Below are 20211 nucleotides of genomic sequence, written 5' to 3' on the forward strand. Positions count from 1 at the left end.
CACACAGCAGGTCAAGCAGCATCCGGCGAGCAGGAGAATCGACGTTGTCAGACGAGGGGCTTATGCCCGAAACGTCGATGCTTCTTCCTCCTTATCTCATATGGAACTGACTCGTTGGTGAAAGTGATTTGTTTCTATTCCTATGCCTTATCGTTCTTTGGTTGAAGTTCCTCCCGTCCCTCTGAGATGTAGTTCACGTCATTTCCTACTGACCCGGGGGAGTATGCAGCCAAAAAAAGCTCGTGAACCGGAATACAATCATCAGAGTCTAAATAAATGTTTTTATATTTATACAGCAGAGTTTGAAATGAAGTTTTTTTAAATCTGGAAGCACAGTCGTTTTGACGCATTTAGCATTCTTTTTTCTTAAAAATTCCTTTGTATCAAAACGGAGTGGACTGCGATTATACTGAAATCTCTTTCACCTATCAGTTACGTTTTTCTTTAAAGTGATGACAATGTAGATAGCAAGGCCAAGATTTGTTGAACGTTCTTAAGTACACTTAAGAAACACGTACTGCACTGCCTCCCTGGTCCGCTTAAATCATTACAATTGGTAGAGAATAGGATATTTGCATCTCGGTTTTACGTTTAAATGTTATTAGTGTGGGTAGTAAGTTAGCAAGAGACGTAAACAGATTTCAAAGGGATATAAAGAGGGTAAGAAAATGGGAAATAAATTCATAGACCTATTCAAAATAAGGCGAGAATAAAGTAGACTTTTCCAGTGGCAAAACAACCAGAAAGAATAGCATACATTCCAATTTTCAGAAATTATAAGATATTGATTTGATTGGAGCAATCTGAAGGGTATGTCATTCAAACCATCCAGCCTGCTCTCATTTACCTCAATGCCACTTTTCTGCACCATCTTCTTGTAATTTGATGTCATTAGTCCGAAGACATTTATCGATTTAAACCTCAAAGTCCTCTGAGATAGATACTTCGAAAGATGCACTACTTTCTGAGTGAAGAAATTCTTCATAACCTCTATGTAAATTGGCTTTTGACTCATCCCAAGATTAAGTCCACAGCTACATGAACCCCCAGGGAGTTGAAACAGCCTCCAACCATCACGCCTTGTAATGATTTTGCAAGGACCAACAAAATCGCTTCTATTTTCATGGAACACTCGAGAATACAAATTGAGTTTCAGAAAACTTTATAGCATGTTTAGACGTTGGTCATTATTTCAGGAACAATTAAGTACCCATGAAAGGTATCTTGAAGTATTAAGCATCATAGCCACACAGCATGATGAAAAACGAGAGTGGGAAACTGAAACATCATGAGGGAGAAGGAAAGAGAGAATGGGAATGTAAGAGTTGGAGTCATAGAAACAAGGGGAGTAGGAGCTGTATTTGGGGATACTCAGAGACAACGAATGACTAGAAAATGAAGAGTTATACGAATAGATTTGCTCAGTTGAAAATCTCGATAAAAGTCTATGCAGACTTCATCATGCAAGCTATGGTCTTCAGACATAACTATGTGGTTGTGTACCATCCATTTATTGTTTCAAAGTTGATGGTGTGAACATCATATGAAAGCTTCCATCCAGACCGTTTCTTCCTCTGCAGGTGATTATGAAGATCAGTACAGCAGGGTTCTTTCTGATCTACATTCCCCACAGAAGTTCCCTCCACCCTCTTAATGTATTAGTAATGTTGATGAAGAAAGGAAAGTGTGCAACATGCACTCACATGCACACACTCACATGTTGACATTCAGTCTCTCTCCCCCTCTCTCACACACAAATACACACACACAAACAAATAAGTCTATGGGGTGAATTTGCATTTGAATTATATTTGCATTCTATTTTTGCAGAAAAAGCACAACAGCTGTAGGCAGCCAATCCATATAACATTTTATAAATTCCCACTTTAGAAACAGTAACAGTCTGACTCAAGATTGGGATACAGATAGTCTCTAACCTCACACCTTTAATACATCTGAGCCGATATGTCACATGTTTTAAATAAAATGTTATCTCAAGAATGTGACTTAAGAGAAGCTCTGAGATATACATATTAATGAACCAAAACCTGCAAGCCATTCTAAAAGATGAAAGACTTAACAGCAATCTAGGTTTGTTCAATATATTATATTCATTGCATGACACTGATCTTTTCGTACAAATCCTGCATCCTATGATCCTCCTCCACTAGCTACCCGATGAAAGAGCAGTGATCTGAAAGCTAGTACTTCCAAATAAACCTGTTGGACTATGACCTGGGGTTGCGTGATTTTTAACCTTGTTCACTTCCTATCGGTTTACGCAGCCTCACTTTAATTTGAAACACCATCACTTAACAAAAATCAGTTACAAGTGGCACCTTTAAGCTCAATTTCCCACTTCTTTTCAAATGCAGGATACTTTTAGAAACCAGCAGAGCGAGATAGATATGTTGAGTGAGTAGTGAGATGTAGCAATAGATTTTTTTTTATTTGACACATGCGATAGTGGGCGTTGTTGCCTCCCATTAAAGTGATGTGTCAAAAACATTGTTGTGGTCTGGTACCACACTTGGACTTTAATGAACCAGGTGAGAGTGAGAGCTTCCTTTACTAAAGGACATTAGTGAATCAGATGACTTTCCTTTCCTAACAACTGATTTGTGGTCATCATTAATTCTTAATGCCATTTATTTTGAATGGGGACATTTGTGGGGTCACGAGGATTTTCGTGTGGGGATTAATTACTGGAGGTGGTGTGCTTTGGCAATTTGGGACATGCGTTAAGCTTGCAACAAGCGAAACTGTGGGAAAATGAAGTGTTAGGGAAGAGAGAAAATGTACTTAAGACAACTAGGAATCTGAGGAATTGCTTATTAGGAAGGGAAGCTAATGTATTAGAATGCTCAGTGGTCTGGTTGAAAGAGGGACTACCTTGGCATGTGTGAATTTAATGAGAAGCAACTTTCCTGCTCTCATCCTCACAAAAACTCCACCAGTGCAGAACAAGGGGGAAGGGAGCATCCAGAGACGTGACAACAGTTTACAAAGGGCGTTTTTTGTTTTAAATAGTTGACAGAACTTTCTTCAGGTGCTCTAGAAACGTATTCTGAGCTACACATAGATGAAGACATTGTTGGAGGAACTAAATATCTGAAACGGGTTGGTCATCGCCTGGAATATGTACTGCAGGTCACTGAATTCCAGTCCATCAAAGTAACTCTGAACTTAAAGCCTCAGGCAGATGAAGTATCTAACAAAACAGGCCCATAGAATGAGGTAGCCGTGAGATGGGAAATTGCGCAACAATGGACCTCATGCACTTACCAACGTCTGCGTATTTTCACTTCTCAACACTCCAGAGCCTCCTGTGGGCTCCATTGGCCACTAGGATGTGTTTTATGTTAGGACATTGAGCAGCACCTGTAACCATACACATCACTACCACCACCTCTGGCAGTTCATCCCACACCCCCTACACCACCATTTCCATGAATAGGTTGCCCCTCAGGTCCCTTCTAATTCTTCCCCATCCCACCTTAAATCTGTGCTCTCTAGTTTTAGTCTGCACGACTCTGGGAAAAAATGCCTTGTTGAATCGCTCTATTCATTCTCCTCATCATTTTACAAACTTCTATTTATAATGTTCTCTAGACTGAATTGCAATTGGCACAATGGTGTTGCGAATTTGGGCCGAACATCCTGTCCCGACTCAGAATATTGTGTATACTATAATGTTCAGTTAAAAAAAAGTGCAAATCACCACAGGAAATGACAGCACCAACCCAAAGAAACCCAGACAAATAAACATAAAGCAGGAATCATCAACAGTTCTTTCTCCTGAGGCTCACTGAAGATGTTACTTTGTATGGTGCCATGACATCTGAAAAATGAACCTTCCAGCTCAGCGAGCAGGGAAGCAATCAACCAAAGGGTTAATAGGAACTGAAATTATGAGAGATGCAGAAGACGTAGTTCGATAACACCATAAGAAATAGGAGCAGAAATTAGGCCACTCAGCCCATCATGTCTACTCCATCATTCAATCATGGCTAATACATTTCTCAACACCATTCTCCAGCTTTCTCCCCTCAACCCTTGACACTCAAGAAGATATCTATCTCAGTCCTAAGTATATTCACTGACCTAGACCCCACAGGCTTCTGTGGTGATGAATTCCACAGATTCACCACTACCTGGTTAATTAAGTTTCTCCTTAACTCCGTTTTAAAAAGGACGTCACTTTACTGAGAGGCAACTTTCTCACACAGAGTGGTAGCTGGAATGAGCTGCCAGAGGAAGTGGTGGAGGCTAGTACAATTGAAAGGCAACTGGATGGGTATATGAATAGGAAGGGTTTGGAGGGGTATGGGGCATGTGCGGGCAGGTGGGACTAGAGTGGGTTGGGATATCTGGTCAGCATGGATGAGTTGGGCTGTTACTGTGCTGTACATCTCTCTGACTATATTAAAGACTTTATTAAAGTCAATATAAAATGGCCAATGACAAAGGTTCATTCCTTAGTGTGAGAGTTCTTTCTGAATTTGCAGATGTGTTAGAAAACTGCAAAGCCTTTTACTCAAGCACAGCACGTGATTGGGATCCACCTAGAGTCATTTTACTGGAGTGTTTACAGTTCAAAGTCACGTCCCACATACAGAACAAGTGAATGGTCTCTCCATAAGCTGGTGTATCAGCAGGTGAGTTGACTGAGTGAATGTTTGTCCCCAGTGTGAGCTCGCTGGTGTTTCAGCAGGTTGGAGGATTGAGTAAACCTCTTCCCACAATTGGAGCAGGTGAATGGCTTCTCCCTCCCATGAATTCGCTGGTGTATGAGCAGAATGGTTGACTGAGCAAATGCTTTCCCACAATCCAAGCAGATGAATGGTTTTTCTCCAGTATGTACTCGCTGGTGTATCAGCAGTTTAGAAGAGCAATTGAATGCTTTTCCACATTCAGAACAGGAGAATCTTCTATCCCCAGTGTGAATTCTTTGGTGTATCAGCAGATTAGACGAGCAATTGAACGCTTTCCCACATTCAGAACAGGGGAATGGTTTCTCCCCAGTGTGAATTCGCTGGTGTATCACCAGATTAGATGAGCGACTGAATCCTTTTCCACACACAGAGCAGATGAATGGCCTCTCCCCAGTGTGAACTCGCTGGTGTTTCAGTAGACTGGACGATGAAGTGAATCCCTTACCGCAGTCAGAGCAAATGAATGGTTTCTCCCCAGTGTGAAGTCGCTGGTGTATCTGCAAACTAGATGACCGAGCAAATGCTTTGCCACACACTGAGCAGGTAAATGGTCTCTCTCCAGTGTGAACCCGCTGGTGTATCTGCAGGTGGGATGAGAGAATGAACCCCTTCCCACAATCAGAGCAAGTGAATGGTTTCTCCCCAGTGTGAATTCGCTGATGCATACGCAGGCTGGATGACTGAGTGAATGCTTTCCCACACACCGAGCAGGTGAATGGCCTATCCCCAGTATGAACTCGCTGGTGCACCTGCAGGCTGGATGACTGAGTGAATCCCATCCCACAATCAGAGCAGGTGAATGGCTTCTCCCCAGTGTGACTGCGTTGGTGAGTTTTCAGCTGGGAAGGGTAAAGAAATCCCTTCCCACAATCCGCACATTTCCACAGGCTCCCCCCAGTGTGACTGCGTCGACGTTTGGTCATCTCAGGTTAGATTTCACAGACTGTCCCACACACAGACGATGTGTTCTTCCCCGGTGAGAATGGTGCTTTTTCTTCGATGTTCAAAATCCTGAGATAATTACGTTGCGATAAACAGAGTGACTGCCAGATTTGGATGTGGTTTCATTTGAAGCCTGCAATTGTCAACCTTTCAAAAACAAAACAGATGTATTAGAAAAAAAAGAAGAAAACACAGGGTTGTGAAACTGATAGCAAAAGAACCTGGTCAGTTGCGGAGATGATACGGAGGCATTATCATTAAAACTGAACTGGTTCCCAGATCATCTTCAGGGAAAGGAATCGGTCAGTGTTTACTCAAAACAGAAAGCCACAGAGGAAGGAGGGGCATGCACGAAAGGTAGGCATTTTATAGATTTAGAACTCAAGCCTTTTACTGATTTCTCCCCGTACTCGTCAATCCCTCCGAAGGGTTAATAACAAGAGCAGAGTTCATTGAAAGTGGAGTTGCAGGAAAACAGATTGGTGAAGATAGCATTAGCAATGCTTGCTTTTGTCAGTCAGTGCATTGAGTAAGAGTTGGGACCTCGTGCTGTGGCTGTGTTAGTCATTTGTAAGGCCGATTTTGGAATACTGCGTTCAGTTCAGGTCTCCTTGCTGTAGAAAATATGTTTCTAAACCTGAAAGCATTCAGCAAAGATTTACAATTTTGTTGCTGGGATTGGAGAGCTGAAACATACAGAGATGCTGAATCGGCTGGGGCTTTTTTTCTTTGGAATGTCAGAGGTGGAGAAATGACCTGAGAGAGGTTTATAAGGTCATGAGTGACATGCAACGGATAGATAGCCAAGGACTTTCTTTCCTCAGGGTAAGGGAGTTCAAAACTAGCTGACATAGGCTTAAGGTGAGGGGGTAAAAAATGATTTGAAAGGGACCTGTGGGGCAATCTTTTCACACAGAGGGTGGTGCCTGTATAAAATGAGCTACCGGGGATGTAGTGGAGACAGGCACAACTGCAAAATTTAAAAGGCATCTGGATGGGGACATGAAGAGGAATATTTCGAGGGATCTGAGCCAGATGTTAGCAAATGGAACAAGATCTGTCTAACATATTTGGCTGGCACGGACAACTTGAACCAAAACGTCTGTTCATTTGCTGCATACCTACAAAATTAAGTGCTTAAACAAAATGGTGGCAAATCAGAAAATGCTGAAGACATTCAGCAGGTCTGCCAGTATCTGAAATAGTAACAGATGTAGGAACAATTGCAACCTTTTAGAAATGTTTAGTTGGTCATACAAGGCACTGCAATAAGTTACATGCTGAATGCCAGCAAATGCGAATAGACAAAATTGGTGCTTGATGACCAGCATGGATACCATGGGGATATTGCATTCAACAATTTTGTATCCGAGACCCTGAACCAATTTTGTCCCATGTAGCTCTGTGCCTCTCTATTTTAGCAAGCAGGCAGGAATGGCAAGCAATGAAGGATGCAAATGATACTTTGGCCTTCATAATGACAGTTTTTGACTAGTGGAAGAGGGTATCTTTCTGTAAGGGCTTTGGGTGAGCCCACACCTGGAGTATAGTGTGCATCTTTCTTCTTTCCCAAGGAAGGATGCCCAGTCCATTGAGAGAGAATAAAGAATGTTCACCAGACGTATCCCTGAGGCTTCAGGACTGATATACAAAGAAAAAAATCTAAAACTTGTTTAATCCTTCTTTCTTTTGTCTCTTTGAACTGCTGACTATATCAATAACTAACTGTAACTCACATTTCCTGATCTGAATCTGACCATCTAAGCCTACACTTTAGTTCCCACTTGCCTGCTATAACACATTAAAATCACCCCAACGTTATGAGCAAAAGCCCCCCAAGAGGAGATTTGTTCCATCTCTGCCTGGAGATAATGGATTAGGCTATACAAGAACCAACTCCCACAAAAACAGCCCAATGCCACCAGAATCTAAACTCTTCTGTTACATTATTTGTGCAGCCTTGCATTCATCTGATCTGTCCTCTTATTCCTACTCTTGCTAGATCTGGCACTGGGAGAAAGTCTGACATTATTCTATTTGAGGTTGGGTATTCAATGAATCTCCCATCTTCTGATATTCAGCTTTCACGTCCTCATCCCTTTGTTTATCTGTGTTGTTGGTACCTACGTGTTCCACAGCTCCTGGCTATTCACCCTCCAGCTCCAGAATGGCCAGCAGCTGCTACATGATATCCCAGATGCTGGTGCTAGAGATCTGACATACCACAGAAGTGCCTGTCTGTATCTCTGACTATTGAATCCTCTGTCACTCTAGACTTGCCATCCTTTTTCCTTCCCTTCTGTGCCGCAGACCAAATGTGGTGCCATGAAGGTGGCTGCTGCGAATTTCCCGAGGCCATCCCCAACCACTGGGGTGGCACGGTGGCACAGTGGTTAGCACTGCTGCCTCACAGCGCCAGAGGCCCAGGTTCAATTCCCGCCTCAGGCGACTGACTGTGTGGAGTTTGCACGTTCTCCCCGTGTCTGCGTGGGTTTCCTCCGGGTGCTCCGGTTTCCTCCCACAGTCCAAAGATGCGCAGGTCAGGTGAATTAGCCATGCTAAATTTCCCGTAGTGTTAGGTAAGGGGTAAATGTAGGAGTATGGGTGGGTTGCACTTCGGCGGGTCGGCGTGGACTTGTTGGGCCGAAGAGCCTGTTTCCACACTGTAATCTAATCTAATCACTCCCAACAGTAGCAAAAGCAGTATATCTATTTGACAGGAGGATGACTACTGGGTATTCCTGCACTTCCTTCCTGTGCATTTTACTTTACCTAATGGTCACCTATTCCTTTCAGCCTGTATAATTCTCACTTTGCTGCCCACGACATTCTCAGTGTGGCAGATGCTCCACAGTGTGTCCACCCACAGCTCCAGCTCTGAAAAGTGGTTGGCCAGCAGCTGTAGATGTACACACTTCCTGCATGTGTAGCAGTCAGTAACGCCAGAAGCTTCCGTTAAATCCCAGATTGTGCAATAGGTACATTCTAGAGGTCTGGGGTTTCCTGTCATTGCTTCCCTGTAAATTAACATAGTTACTCCCATTAAGAGAATTTAATTGAACAAAAGGCCTTCCTTCATTTTAAGTATTTCTATTAAAACTGAAAGCCCCTGCTTTTACAGAAGCTGATATATTATATTTCAAACCTGTGAGAAAATACTTATCACTTACCAATTGGATCTTTCCATTGGGACTGTGTCACTTTCTGAATGACCCAAACTGAGCAGGAGCACCGCACTCAATCTTTCAGCTGCGCCTTCTCCCTGTCTCGCCTCCCTCTCTGTTGTCATCCAAATCCAAAACACTCTCATTGAGCCAAGGAGTACTCAAAGTGAAGCCTTGTCATTTTCATTACCTGCTCACACCCTACATAGACTTCAGACTCCTTTACTGTTCCAAAGCACCTGAACAGCAGATCAGGGAGCAGCACCTCATCTTTCAGTTCATCCCTTTATAACCCTTCAGACTCAACATGGACTTCAGCAAGTTCAGGATTGATAAAGATTTGTCAGGATCTGGAAGATTCCACTTGAAAGGGTGCTGGAATTTAAGTCCATAAGGAATTTTAAAAGAAAGTCTATAGGTATTTACAAATGAAGAATTTATAGAATCATAGAATCCCTAGTGAGGAAACAAGCCCTTCTGCCCAACAAGTCCATAACAACCCTCCAAACAGCATCCCATCCAAAACCATTTCCTTGCCCTACTACTCTACATTTCCCCTGTTGGTTTGCTCAGCAAGTTTGCAGATGACACAAAGATTAGTGGAGTAGCAGAAAGCATAAGGGACTGTCAGAGAATACAGGAGAATATAGATAGACTGGAGAGTTGGGCAGAAAAGTGGCAGATGGCTTTCAATCCAGACAAATGTGAGGTGATGCATTTAGGCAAGTCTAATTCTAGAGCAAATTATACAATGAATGGAAGAGCCTTGGAAAAGGTTGATGGGCAGAGAGATCTGGGAGTGCAGGTCCATTGTACCCTGAAGGTTGCTGCACAGCTGGATAGAATGGTCAAGAAGCCATTTAGTATGCTTGCCTTCATCGGACAGGGTATTGAGTATAAGAGCTGTTAAGTCATGTTAAAATTGTACAAGACATTGGTTCGGCTGCATTTAGAATATTGTGTAGAGTTCTGGTCACCACATTACCAAAGGGATGTGGAAGCTTTGGAGAGGGTGCAGAGAAGGTTTATGAGGATGTTGTCTGGTATGGAAGCTGCTAGCTATGAAGAGGTTGAGTAGGTTGGGTTTATTTTCACTAGAAAAAAGAAAGGAGATTGAGGGGGGGACCTGATTGAGGTTTACAAAATCATGAAGGGGAGAGACAGGGTGGATAGAGACAAGCTTTCTCCCCAAGGTGAAGGTTTCAATAACCAGAGGTCATGCTTTCAAGGTGAGAGGTGGAAAGTTTAAGGGGGAACACGCGGCAAGTACTTCATACAGAGGGTGGTGGGCACTTGGAACACATTGCCAGCAGAGGTGGTAGAGGCAGGCACGGTGGTTTCATTTAAGATGCATCTGGACAGTTGCATGCGTAGGTGGGGAGTAGAGGGTTACAAATGCTTTGGAATTGATCGACAAGTTTAGACAGTCCATTTGGATCGGCTCAGGCTTGAAGGGCCTGTTCCTGGGCTGTAAATTTTCTTTGTTCTTTCCCCTGACAAATACACCTAACCTACACATCACTGAACACTTTGGGAGTTTAGCATGGCCAACTCACCAAACCTGGACATCTTTGGATTGCGGAAGGAAACTTGAAGCACCCAGAGGAAACCCACGCAGACACGGGGAGAATCTGCAAACTCCACACAGACAGCCACCGAAGGCAGGAATCGAGCCTGGGTCCCTGACGCTGTGAGACAGCAGTGCTAACCAGACCCACGGTCCCTCCCCGCCAACCCCCTCCCCTCCCCTCTCAAATCAAAAGTTTCTTTTCTCAGCTACAGGGCCCAGAATTGAGCATATGCCCTAAGACAAATTTGAATGTCTTGCTGATTTGGAGTTAGACATATCAAAGATGTTTTCCTGCAGCCCAGAACAGAACAAACCTTTTTTCCTTCCACAGTTAAATGCCAGTGATATTCACATCCCAATGGGTGGGCTGACAGATCTTGTTTTGAGATCCCATTACTCTCAATCAACATTCTGTAAAATGAATTCACAAAACAAAAATCACTGTCAGTTTCAGCACAGACACCTACAAAAGACATGCACTTCTCCTGGTTTCATTTTGCAGTCTCAATGCTCTTCCTCAAATCGCCCCGCCCTGACCCCGGAAGCATGCGCGTGCGCACTGCTGCATCTTGCCCCTAATAAAAATGGCCGCACCACGCCGGGGCCTATAACAACCGGAGACCAGCAGCCCGTTCCCGTTCGCTGCAAACGCGTGACCGGGAGTTTCTAATTTGGATCTTGCGACCTACGCTGGCTGTTCGTAGAACCGCACAGCCCGAACTGACTCGATTTTCCTCTCGGTGTCCGCTGTAACTCCTGCTTTTCCGTATCCGCCTCCTGTAGTCAGTCAGACGCCAATGACGGTGGCGCTGCCCCGGCATCCTTACCCATCACGCGCCGTCCTTCCCGCCCTGCCCCCTCATTCACCCCCATTGGTTGGAGGGCTAGCTGCTTCCCCTCCTATTGGTCGGTGACGCGCCGTCAATCAGCCGGGCCCCGTTGTGAAATGAGTGGTGGGATCCACCCTCCCTCTGTGTCCACCTCTGACACTTTCCTTCCCGCCCTGCCCCCTCATTCACCCCTATTGGTTGGAGGGCTAGCTGCTTCCAATTGGTCCGCCAGCCCGCTTGCTTCCCCTCCTATTGGTCAGTGACGCGCCGTCAATCAGCCTGAGACCGGCAACTCAGAAACTTAGCTAACATCCTGGGGCCTTGGGTTCAAACCCCACCAATGGCAGATGGTGGAATTTGAGTCAGGATAGAATCGGGGATGAAGGGTCTAATGATGATCATGAAATCATTGCTGATTGTCAAGAAAAAACCCATTTGGGTTCACTAATGTCCTTTCGACAAGGAAACGTCATCCTTACCTGGTCTGGCCTACATATGACTCCAGACCCACAGCGATACGGTTCGCTCTTAACAGCCCGATGGGCAAGACGTGCTGGCCCGTGCGGTGACACCCTCATCCTGTGAGTGAGTGTACCAGACCAGCAGGAGGCACTAGAACACATGCAAGGGGGTGGAACAGTAAGATCGGGCAGCACGGTGGCACAGTGGTTAGCACTGCTACCTCATAGCGCCAGAGATCCGGGTTCAATTCCCGCCTCAGGTGACTGTGTGGAGTTTGCACATTCTCCCCTTGTCTTCTCTGGTTTCCTTTTGGTGCTCCGGTTTCCTCCCACAGTCCAAAAATGCGCAGGTCAAGTAAATTGGCCATGCTAAATTGCCTGTAGTGTTGGTGTAGGGGTCTGGGTGGGTTGCGCTTCGGCAGGTCAACGTGGACTTGTTGGGCCGTAGGGCCTGTTTCCACACTGTAAGTAATCTAAGAAAAAGCTGTTGGACTATAACCTGGTGTTGTGTGATTTTTAGTTTTATTCACTACAAAGCCATGGACCCCCATGGCTACCTTCTCTACAATTCGTCACATCGCACATCCTGAAAGGAATCCATCTCATTCTCCCAGTTCCTTCACCTATGTCGCATCTATTCAGGTGATCCCACCTTCCAAAACTGATGTGGCTTGCTTCTTCTGTGATGATGTTTTCCCACCCACTGTGGTTTACCTAGCACCAGTACTTTTGCCTTTGCCCCTTCTCATCTCTCATAACAGCATGATCGGGCTCCCCGTCCTCATTTTTCATCCTTGGCTTAGCACTTATATCTTTTGCAGACCAGCTGTTGGAGGTATTCATCGACATCTTCAAACTCTCCTTCCCACATGCTGAAATCATCACCTGTTTCAAAAAGACCGCCATCATTCCAGTAACTAAGAAAGAATGCAATGTACATTAATGACCACTGCCGAGTGGCTTTGACCCCATAATCCTGAAGTGCTTCAAGAGGCTGGTCACAGCCCAGATCAACTATCGTCTCCTAACCTGCCTCAATCCCTTGCAACTTGCCTACCAGTATAACAGGTCCAAAGCAGACACCATTTCCCCAACCCTGAACTCATCCCTGGAACATTTGGATGACAAAGACACTTATATTAACCTCCTGCTCATTGACTACAGCGCCACCTTCAATTCTACTATCCCCTCCAGACTGATTTCAAACTTCCAAGACCTAGGTCTCAGCTGTAGCTCTGCAATCAGATTCTCAGATTCCTGACCCATAGACCATAGTAAAGAGAGACAACTGCAACTCCTCCACAATAACACCCAGCACTGGTACCTACACTCCCCACCTGAGTCACCCCAAGGATGTGTTCTCAGTCCCCTAACGTATTCTCTGTACACCCATGGCCTGGTTACAAAATTCTGAAAAAACACCATCTACAAGTTTCCTGACAACACCACCGTGGTAGGATGGATATCAAATTACGATGAGTCAGAATAGGGGGCTTGGTGACGTGATGAAATGATAACCTATTTCTCAATGTCAGCACAAGAGAACTGACCATTGACTTCAAAAAGAACATAGAAGAACATGCACCCGTCTACATCAATCGAACAGAGGTTGAAAGAGTTGAGAGCATTGAGTTCCTAGGTGTAACCATAACTGACAACCTGTCCTGGACGTTGTAGGTCAATGGTCAAGAAGGCACAACAATGCCTCTTCTTCCTCAGGCAGCTCAGGAAATTTGGCATAACCACCAATCTTTACAGATGCACCCGAGAGAGCACGTCAACTGGATGCATAATAGTTTGGTGTGGCAACTGCTCATCCTAGGACAGTTGGACACTGCAGAAGGTTGTGTGCACACCCCAGACCATCACAGAAGCAAACCTCCCATCCATGGACTCCATTTACACCTCTCGTTGCCGCAGGAAGGCTGACAACATCATTCAAGATCCCTCTCACCCCAGTCATGCTCTCCTAAAACCTTTTCTGTCAGGTAGAAAATACAGAAGCTTGAATGCAAGTACCAGCAGGTTCAAGAACAGCTTCTTCAATGCTGTTATCAAACTGATGAATGGACTTTATTATTTCAAATTAGGTTGATCTTGTTAATGTTGATCTTGCCTCATGCGCGTCCTGTATATCTGGTAGTGCCTGAATGCGTCACTCTGTCCAAGCATTTTTTTTAATGGTATGAACTGTATGTACTGCTTGCATAAAAGCTTTTCAGTGTACGTCGGTACAAGTGACAATAAATCAAATTGTCATCTTCTTTATTTTTTGGCATTTATATTCTGCGTTGTGGTTTATTATTCTGCGTTTTAAGATGGCACTGGAAAGTGGCGATATTATGCGATAATTTTCATTGCATTTTGTGACAAAATACATGCTCCAATAAATATAGCAAATCTCATTTAATGAAGAGATACAGATTTCTAGCTAGTAATGGATTGAAGGATTACAGAAAATGGGCAGGAAAGTCCAGTTGAGGCTGAGTTAAAGTCAATCATCATCATATTAAATGGTGGAGCAGGCTCCAGGGGCTAATTTGTCTCCTCCTGCTTCCATTTCTTACAGTAATTGACTGTGATTCTGAATGCAAAAGCCTGCATCTACACTGAAGGAGATTTGGGGAAAAGCTGAAGGATAGTCAGGTGAATTAGCAATCCAAACTTAGATAAGGGTGGAGTGTGTGGAAGATAGTGATATATACTGTCAGACTGAAAAGTATAATTACAGCATCCAGAGCAATTTATTCTCAATGGGGCCCTCCTCTAGCTCATTTCTCCACGCTTCAGGCTCACTGCCTTTATTCCTGATGAAGGGCTTTTGCCCGAAACGTCGATTTCGCTGCTCGTTGGATGCTGCCTGAACTGCTGTGCTCTTCCAGCACCACTAATCCAGTAATTTATTCTCAATGTCTGTCCTGTACTTACAATGATGCATTTTAGAAAACCCGATCTTTCACATAAACAGTCCCTGGGGTTCGCGGATGACTTTCTTCCACTCCAGCGCCGTGGATGCTGAAGTGATTCAACACTTCAGTTTTGGATCCACACTCACTGACATTGGTGGGGGCAGGTGGTATTAGCTGAGGTGAGTTGGTTGGATGCCAGCATTTTCATGGGCTCTGGTTAATGTTTATTATTGCTCCAGGATCATCAGAGATGCACAAAATGGTTGGCTTTTCATAAATGTTTCTCCAAATTAAATGCCATTGACCGAGAGATTGTCCTGAGTCGATGAGATTATTGCTTCGTTTTGACAAAAATCTGAAGAAGGTCTTGAGCCGTTTCTTCTGTCCTCCTGGATATTTCTTGCTGTGATCACGCAAATCCACATTAAAGAGTTTGGCTTGGAAATCCTGTGCTGGACAAGAACAGCAGGCCAGGCAGCATCTGAGGAGCAGGAGAATCAACATTTCGGGCATAAGCCCTTCTTCAGGAATGAGGCTGGTGTGCCAAGCGGTCTGAGATAAAAGCTGGGGTGGAATTTGGGGGAGGGGCGCTGGGAATACGATAGGTCGATAGGTGGAAGGAGGTGAGGGTGAGGGTGATAGGCCGGAGAGGGGGTGGGGGAGGAGAGGTTGGGAAGAAGATTGCAGGTCAAGGTGGAGGTGCTGAATCCGGGGGTTGGGATTCAGATAAGGTGGGGGGGAGGGGAAATGAGGAAGCTGGAGAAATCGACATTCATCCCGTGTGGTTGGAGGGTTCCTAGGTGGAAGATCAGACACTCTTCCTCCAGGCGTCGTGTGGCCGTGGTCTGGGGATGGAGGAGGCCAAGGACCTGCATGTCCTTGGCGGAGTGGGAGGGGGAGTTAAAGTGTTCAGCCACGGGGTGGTTGGGTTGGTTGGTGCGGTTGTCCCAGAGGTGTTCCCTGAAACATTCCGCAAGTAGCCTACTTGCAGAACGTTTCAGGGAATACCTCTGGGACACCTGCACCAACCAACCCAACCGCCCCGTGGCTGAACACTCCCCCTCCCACTCCACCAAGGACATGCAGGTCCTTGGCCTCCTCCATCGCCAGACCCTGGCCACATGACACCTGGAGGAAGAGGGCCTCATCTTCCGCCTAGGAACCCTCCAACCACACAGGATGAGTGTAGGTTTCTCCAGCTTCCTCATTTCCCCTACCCCCACTTTATCTCAGTCCCAACCCCCAGATTCAGCACCGCCCTCTTGACCTGAAATCTTCTTCCTGACCTCTCCGCCCCCAACCCCTCTCCAGCCTATCACCCTCACCATCACCTCCCTCCACCTATCGTATTCCCCCCCCCCACCCACCCACCTTTTATCTCAGCCTGCACACCAGCCTCATTCCTGAAGAAGGGCTTATGCCCGAAAGTGCTCCTCGGATGCTGCCTGGCCTACTGCGCTTTTCCAGCACCACACTTTTCAACTCTGGTCTCCAGCATTTGCAGTCCTCACTTCCTCCTTGGAAATCCTGTGTCAGGCTTATGAATGACATAACCTGCCAATGCAACTGACTGATCACAACCAGTGTCTTGATAATGGGGACGTTGGCCTGAGAGAGGTAGTCTATATTGGAGAGCCTGTCAACACAGTGGATTTGCAGAGGCACCATTGTTGATATTACTCATTAGTTGCACAATATGTCTCTTTACAGAGATAAACTATTGATATAGAAAATAACAGTGGTTTTCTATATCAGACCTGCAGAAACATAAAATGTCTCTGAAAATATCAGACTCAATAAGACTGGAAATCTACAAGTTAAAACCACTGACATTGTGTTCATGTGTTAATCAAGAGCACCTCATCTTCCGCCTAGGAACCCTCCAACCACAAGGGATAAACTCAGATTTCTCCAGTTTCCTCATTTCCCCTCCCCCCAACTTGTCTCAGTCCCAACCCTCGAACTCAGCACCGCCTTCCTAACCTGCAATCTTCTTCCTGACCTCTCCGCCCCCACCCCCTCTCCGGCCTATCACCCTCACCTTGACCTCCTTCCACCTATCGCATTTCCAACGCCCCTTCCCCAAGTCCCTCCTCCCTACCTTTTATCTTAGCATGCTGGACACACTTTCCTCATTCCTGAAGAAAGGCTCATGCCCGGAACGTCGATTCTCCTGCTCCTTGGATGCTACCTGACCTGCTGCGCTTTTCCAGCAACACATTTTCAGTTCATGTGTTAATCCACAGACCTTGTCTGCCCTCTAAGGATGCAATCAAATTTCCATGAAGTTCATGTTATCACCTTAGCCACTCGATGATGACACAGTCCCAATGCCCACACTGCTGTTGCCAAGGTAAGTACTATATGGGTAATGGACACCAGTGCGCAGGCACAATGCTGAACAATTTCTGGAGCATGTACAGAATGAGTGAGAGCGAGGGACACAGAGTGAGACATGGGTGCAGAAAGAGGTCATTCAATCCAACAATTCTCCTCCCATCTAATGAAAGCAAGCTGATCTGAAAATCCTTAAATCTATTTGCATGCCATTCCCAACCCTCCTCCACCTCCCTCCCGCCAACCTCTGATTCCCTTATTTATCAGTTCTGAAGAAGTTGTACCATTCCCTTTGCTTTGGCTCTGTTTTTTGAATTGAATTAGCTTTATTATCACATGCGCTCACTGACACGAATACAGTGAAAACTTTTCAAGCTGTCACTGACGGCACCATCATAGATATAAATGGACTTGGTGCAAAGCGGAAAAACGAAGAAAGAAAATTAAGAAGTTGGACATAACAGTGCTTCTTACTAAAACATAGAAAAACAACAAAGAAACACAGTTAATAGTTCAACATCACATGCATCTAGCCATACTGGGTTTGCACTCCTCACAAGGGGTCAACCTTGCCCCAATCGTTGCCTTGGGCAGCCTGCTCAACTCTTGCCACCTCGAGCTACCTGCCCCCACCCTCACCGCTGACCCCTGGGGCTGCTGACTCCCACTCTCCCTGCCTCGGACTGCTTAGGGCTGCCTGTTCCCACTCTCCCATCACTTGCGGTGACTGCTGTCCACGTTGGAGACCTCTCTTGCCATCACGTTCAGATTGCCCCCTTCACACTGTCTTGATCACTTCCAAGATACCTCCTCTGTGCTGCAAATTAGATAAAGGAGAAAAAAAGTGAAAGAAATAAAAGTAAAAGTAAAAATAAAAATGGACAGAGCAGACGAGCCACATGTGAGCAGGCACCCACTGTGCTGCTACTCTTCTGCTATCTTATGATTTTTCTCTCCATAGAAACAACCAGGCCTGCTGAGTTTTGACAGTGCTCTTTGTTCATTTCAAGTTTAGAGGTTCCCCATAATTTTGCCTTTAATCAACTCCTTTAAAATATCTGTCTCACCGCGAACGGCGGTCTCATTGAAGTACATAAGATTCGTAAGAAGCATAACGGGATAACTGCTGAAAGACTGTTTCCCTTCATGGGAGATTCTACAAGCAGAAGAGGGCAGACTCTTAGAAGAAATGGACACCAATTTAAGTCTGAGATGAGGAGGAATTTCTTCTCTCAGAGAGTTCTGAGTCTTTGGAACTCCTTTCCACAGTGAGTTGTGAAACAAAATAACTGCAGATGCTGGAATCCAAAGTAGACAGGCAGGAGATTGGAAGAATACAGCAAGACAGGTGGCATCAGGAGGTGGACAAGTCAATGTTTCAGGTGCAAGGTGGATAACTTATTCAGAGTGGGCACCTTTTGAACAGACTGTGCAGTGGAACACCTAAAACGTCGACTTGTCCACCTCCTGATGCTGCCTGGCGAGCTGTGTTCTTCCAGCCTCCTGTCTGCCTACAGTCAGCAGTGAGGGCAGAGTCTTTGTGTACTTCATGTCTGAGATGGATGGAGTCTTGATCAGTCAGGAATCAAAGGTTGCAGGGACAGGGCAGGAAAGTGGACATGAGGAATACCTGATCAGTCATGATCCTATTGAACAGAGGAGCATGCTCAATGGGCTGAACAGCATCACCCTGTTCCGATTTTTGATGGTCATATTGAACCACCTCATCCTGACAAACTTTGCAGGAATGCACTTCATACAATCACTGTCCTTTGAGAGACCAAATTCCTCATTTGTGTCTGAGAGATATCAAGTGAAGCAGAAACCACAGAGTGGGGTTTGGGCAGGGAACCAAGTTCCCAGTTTGATTTGCAGCTCCGAATCCTCACTCCAGCTCCCTCCGTCTCACCATAGACTGCAGATGCTCAGACCATCATGGGATTGAAGATGACAAAGTTAAAAAAAATCACACAACATCGGGTTATAGTCCAACAGGTTTACTTAGAAATACTAGCTTTCGGAGCACTGATCCTTCTTCAGTTGGTTGTGAAGCAGGACCAAAAGACAAAGAATTTATAGTGAAAAATTAGTGACATGCAAATAAAATGGTATATTTAACAAACCTCGATTGTTGTTAAATCTTTCATATTTTAGAATGGGTTCCAGGTTTTTGTTCATTAATATGTAAATCCCAAAAATTCTTTTAAGCCACATTCTCAAGATAAGTTGAGGTTTCATAAAATAAGGTGACATCAGCTCAGACAATGCATTAAAGGTGTGAGGTCAGAGTCTGTCTGTATCGCAATATTGAGTCAGACTGGTTCTATTTCCAAAGTGGAATTTACCAAATACTTTACAGATTGACTGTTTGTATTGACTGCCCATAGGTCGTGCATTGTTTGAGCAAAATAGAATGTATCTTTAAATATAATTCTACAAATACAAATTCACCCCATAGACTTATATCTCTGTGTGCATACAGGAGAGACAGAATATGAATGTGTGCATGTGAGCATTTGAATGCGAGTGCACATGAGAGGGTGTGTGTTTACGTGTGTGCAAGTTTGGTAAAGTGTGTGTGAGTGTGACGGGTTATAAGCCTGTGAGAAGGTGGGTGTATATGTCTGTGTGAGAGAGCGTGTGTATGACAAAGGGTCTGCATGAGTGAGTGCGTATGTGTAAGAGAGATAGTGTACAATGTAGTGGGTTCACCTGGAGTGTGACATGAACCCAAGGTCCTTAGATTCCCTACAGTGTGGAAAAAGGCCCTGCGGCCCAACCAGTCCGAAGAGCAACCCACCCAGACCCATTTCCCCTCTGACTAACATACCTAACACTATGGGCAATTTAAAATGGCCAATTCGCCTGACCTGCACATCTTTGGACTGTGGGAGGAGCAACCGGAGGAAACCCATGCAGACACAGGGAGAATGTGCAAACTCCACACAGGCAGTTGCCCAAGGCTGAAGTCGAACCTGGGACCCTGGTGCTGTGAGACAGCAGTGCTAACCACTGAGCCACCATGCCATCCTGGTTGAGGACGTCCTCAAGGGTACTAACCTTGGTTATCAACCTCAGTTTGGCCACTTTGCATTGTTGCCTGTCCCCAGGTCCACCCTGGAGGATGGCCACCTGAATGTCCGAGGGCGAATGTCCTTGACCCGCTGACGTGTTCTGCGACTGGGAGGGCACACCCCTGTCTGGTGATTGTTGTGCAGTGTCCTTTCATCCATCCTCATGGCACCTGCTTGGTTGGCTTGAGTTACTTTGTTACGATTAGATT

At 45.2% G+C, this 20211-nt stretch overlaps 1 protein-coding gene across 1 annotated transcript in view; it reads right to left on the reverse strand.

Moving 5' to 3' along the window:
- Window positions 1-1789: 1789 nt before the first annotated feature.
- The window catches only part of LOC140461091 (uncharacterized), a 63463-nt gene continuing 45041 nt past the window's right edge, over window positions 1790-20211 (reverse strand). The window contains exons 4-7 of the mRNA XM_072555867.1: window positions 12410-12599; window positions 10706-10802; window positions 5740-5804; window positions 1790-5645 (exon numbers count right to left, since the gene is read on the reverse strand). Of these exons, the coding sequence (XP_072411968.1) occupies window positions 4652-5645; window positions 5740-5804; window positions 10706-10802; window positions 12410-12599 (1346 nt within the window). The 3' untranslated portion in view covers window positions 1790-4651. The remainder of the gene's footprint in view (window positions 5646-5739; window positions 5805-10705; window positions 10803-12409; window positions 12600-20211) is intronic.

This window comes from Chiloscyllium punctatum, chromosome 36 (genome assembly GCF_047496795.1).
Source record: "Chiloscyllium punctatum isolate Juve2018m chromosome 36, sChiPun1.3, whole genome shotgun sequence".
Lineage (NCBI taxonomy): Eukaryota > Metazoa > Chordata > Chondrichthyes > Orectolobiformes > Hemiscylliidae > Chiloscyllium > Chiloscyllium punctatum.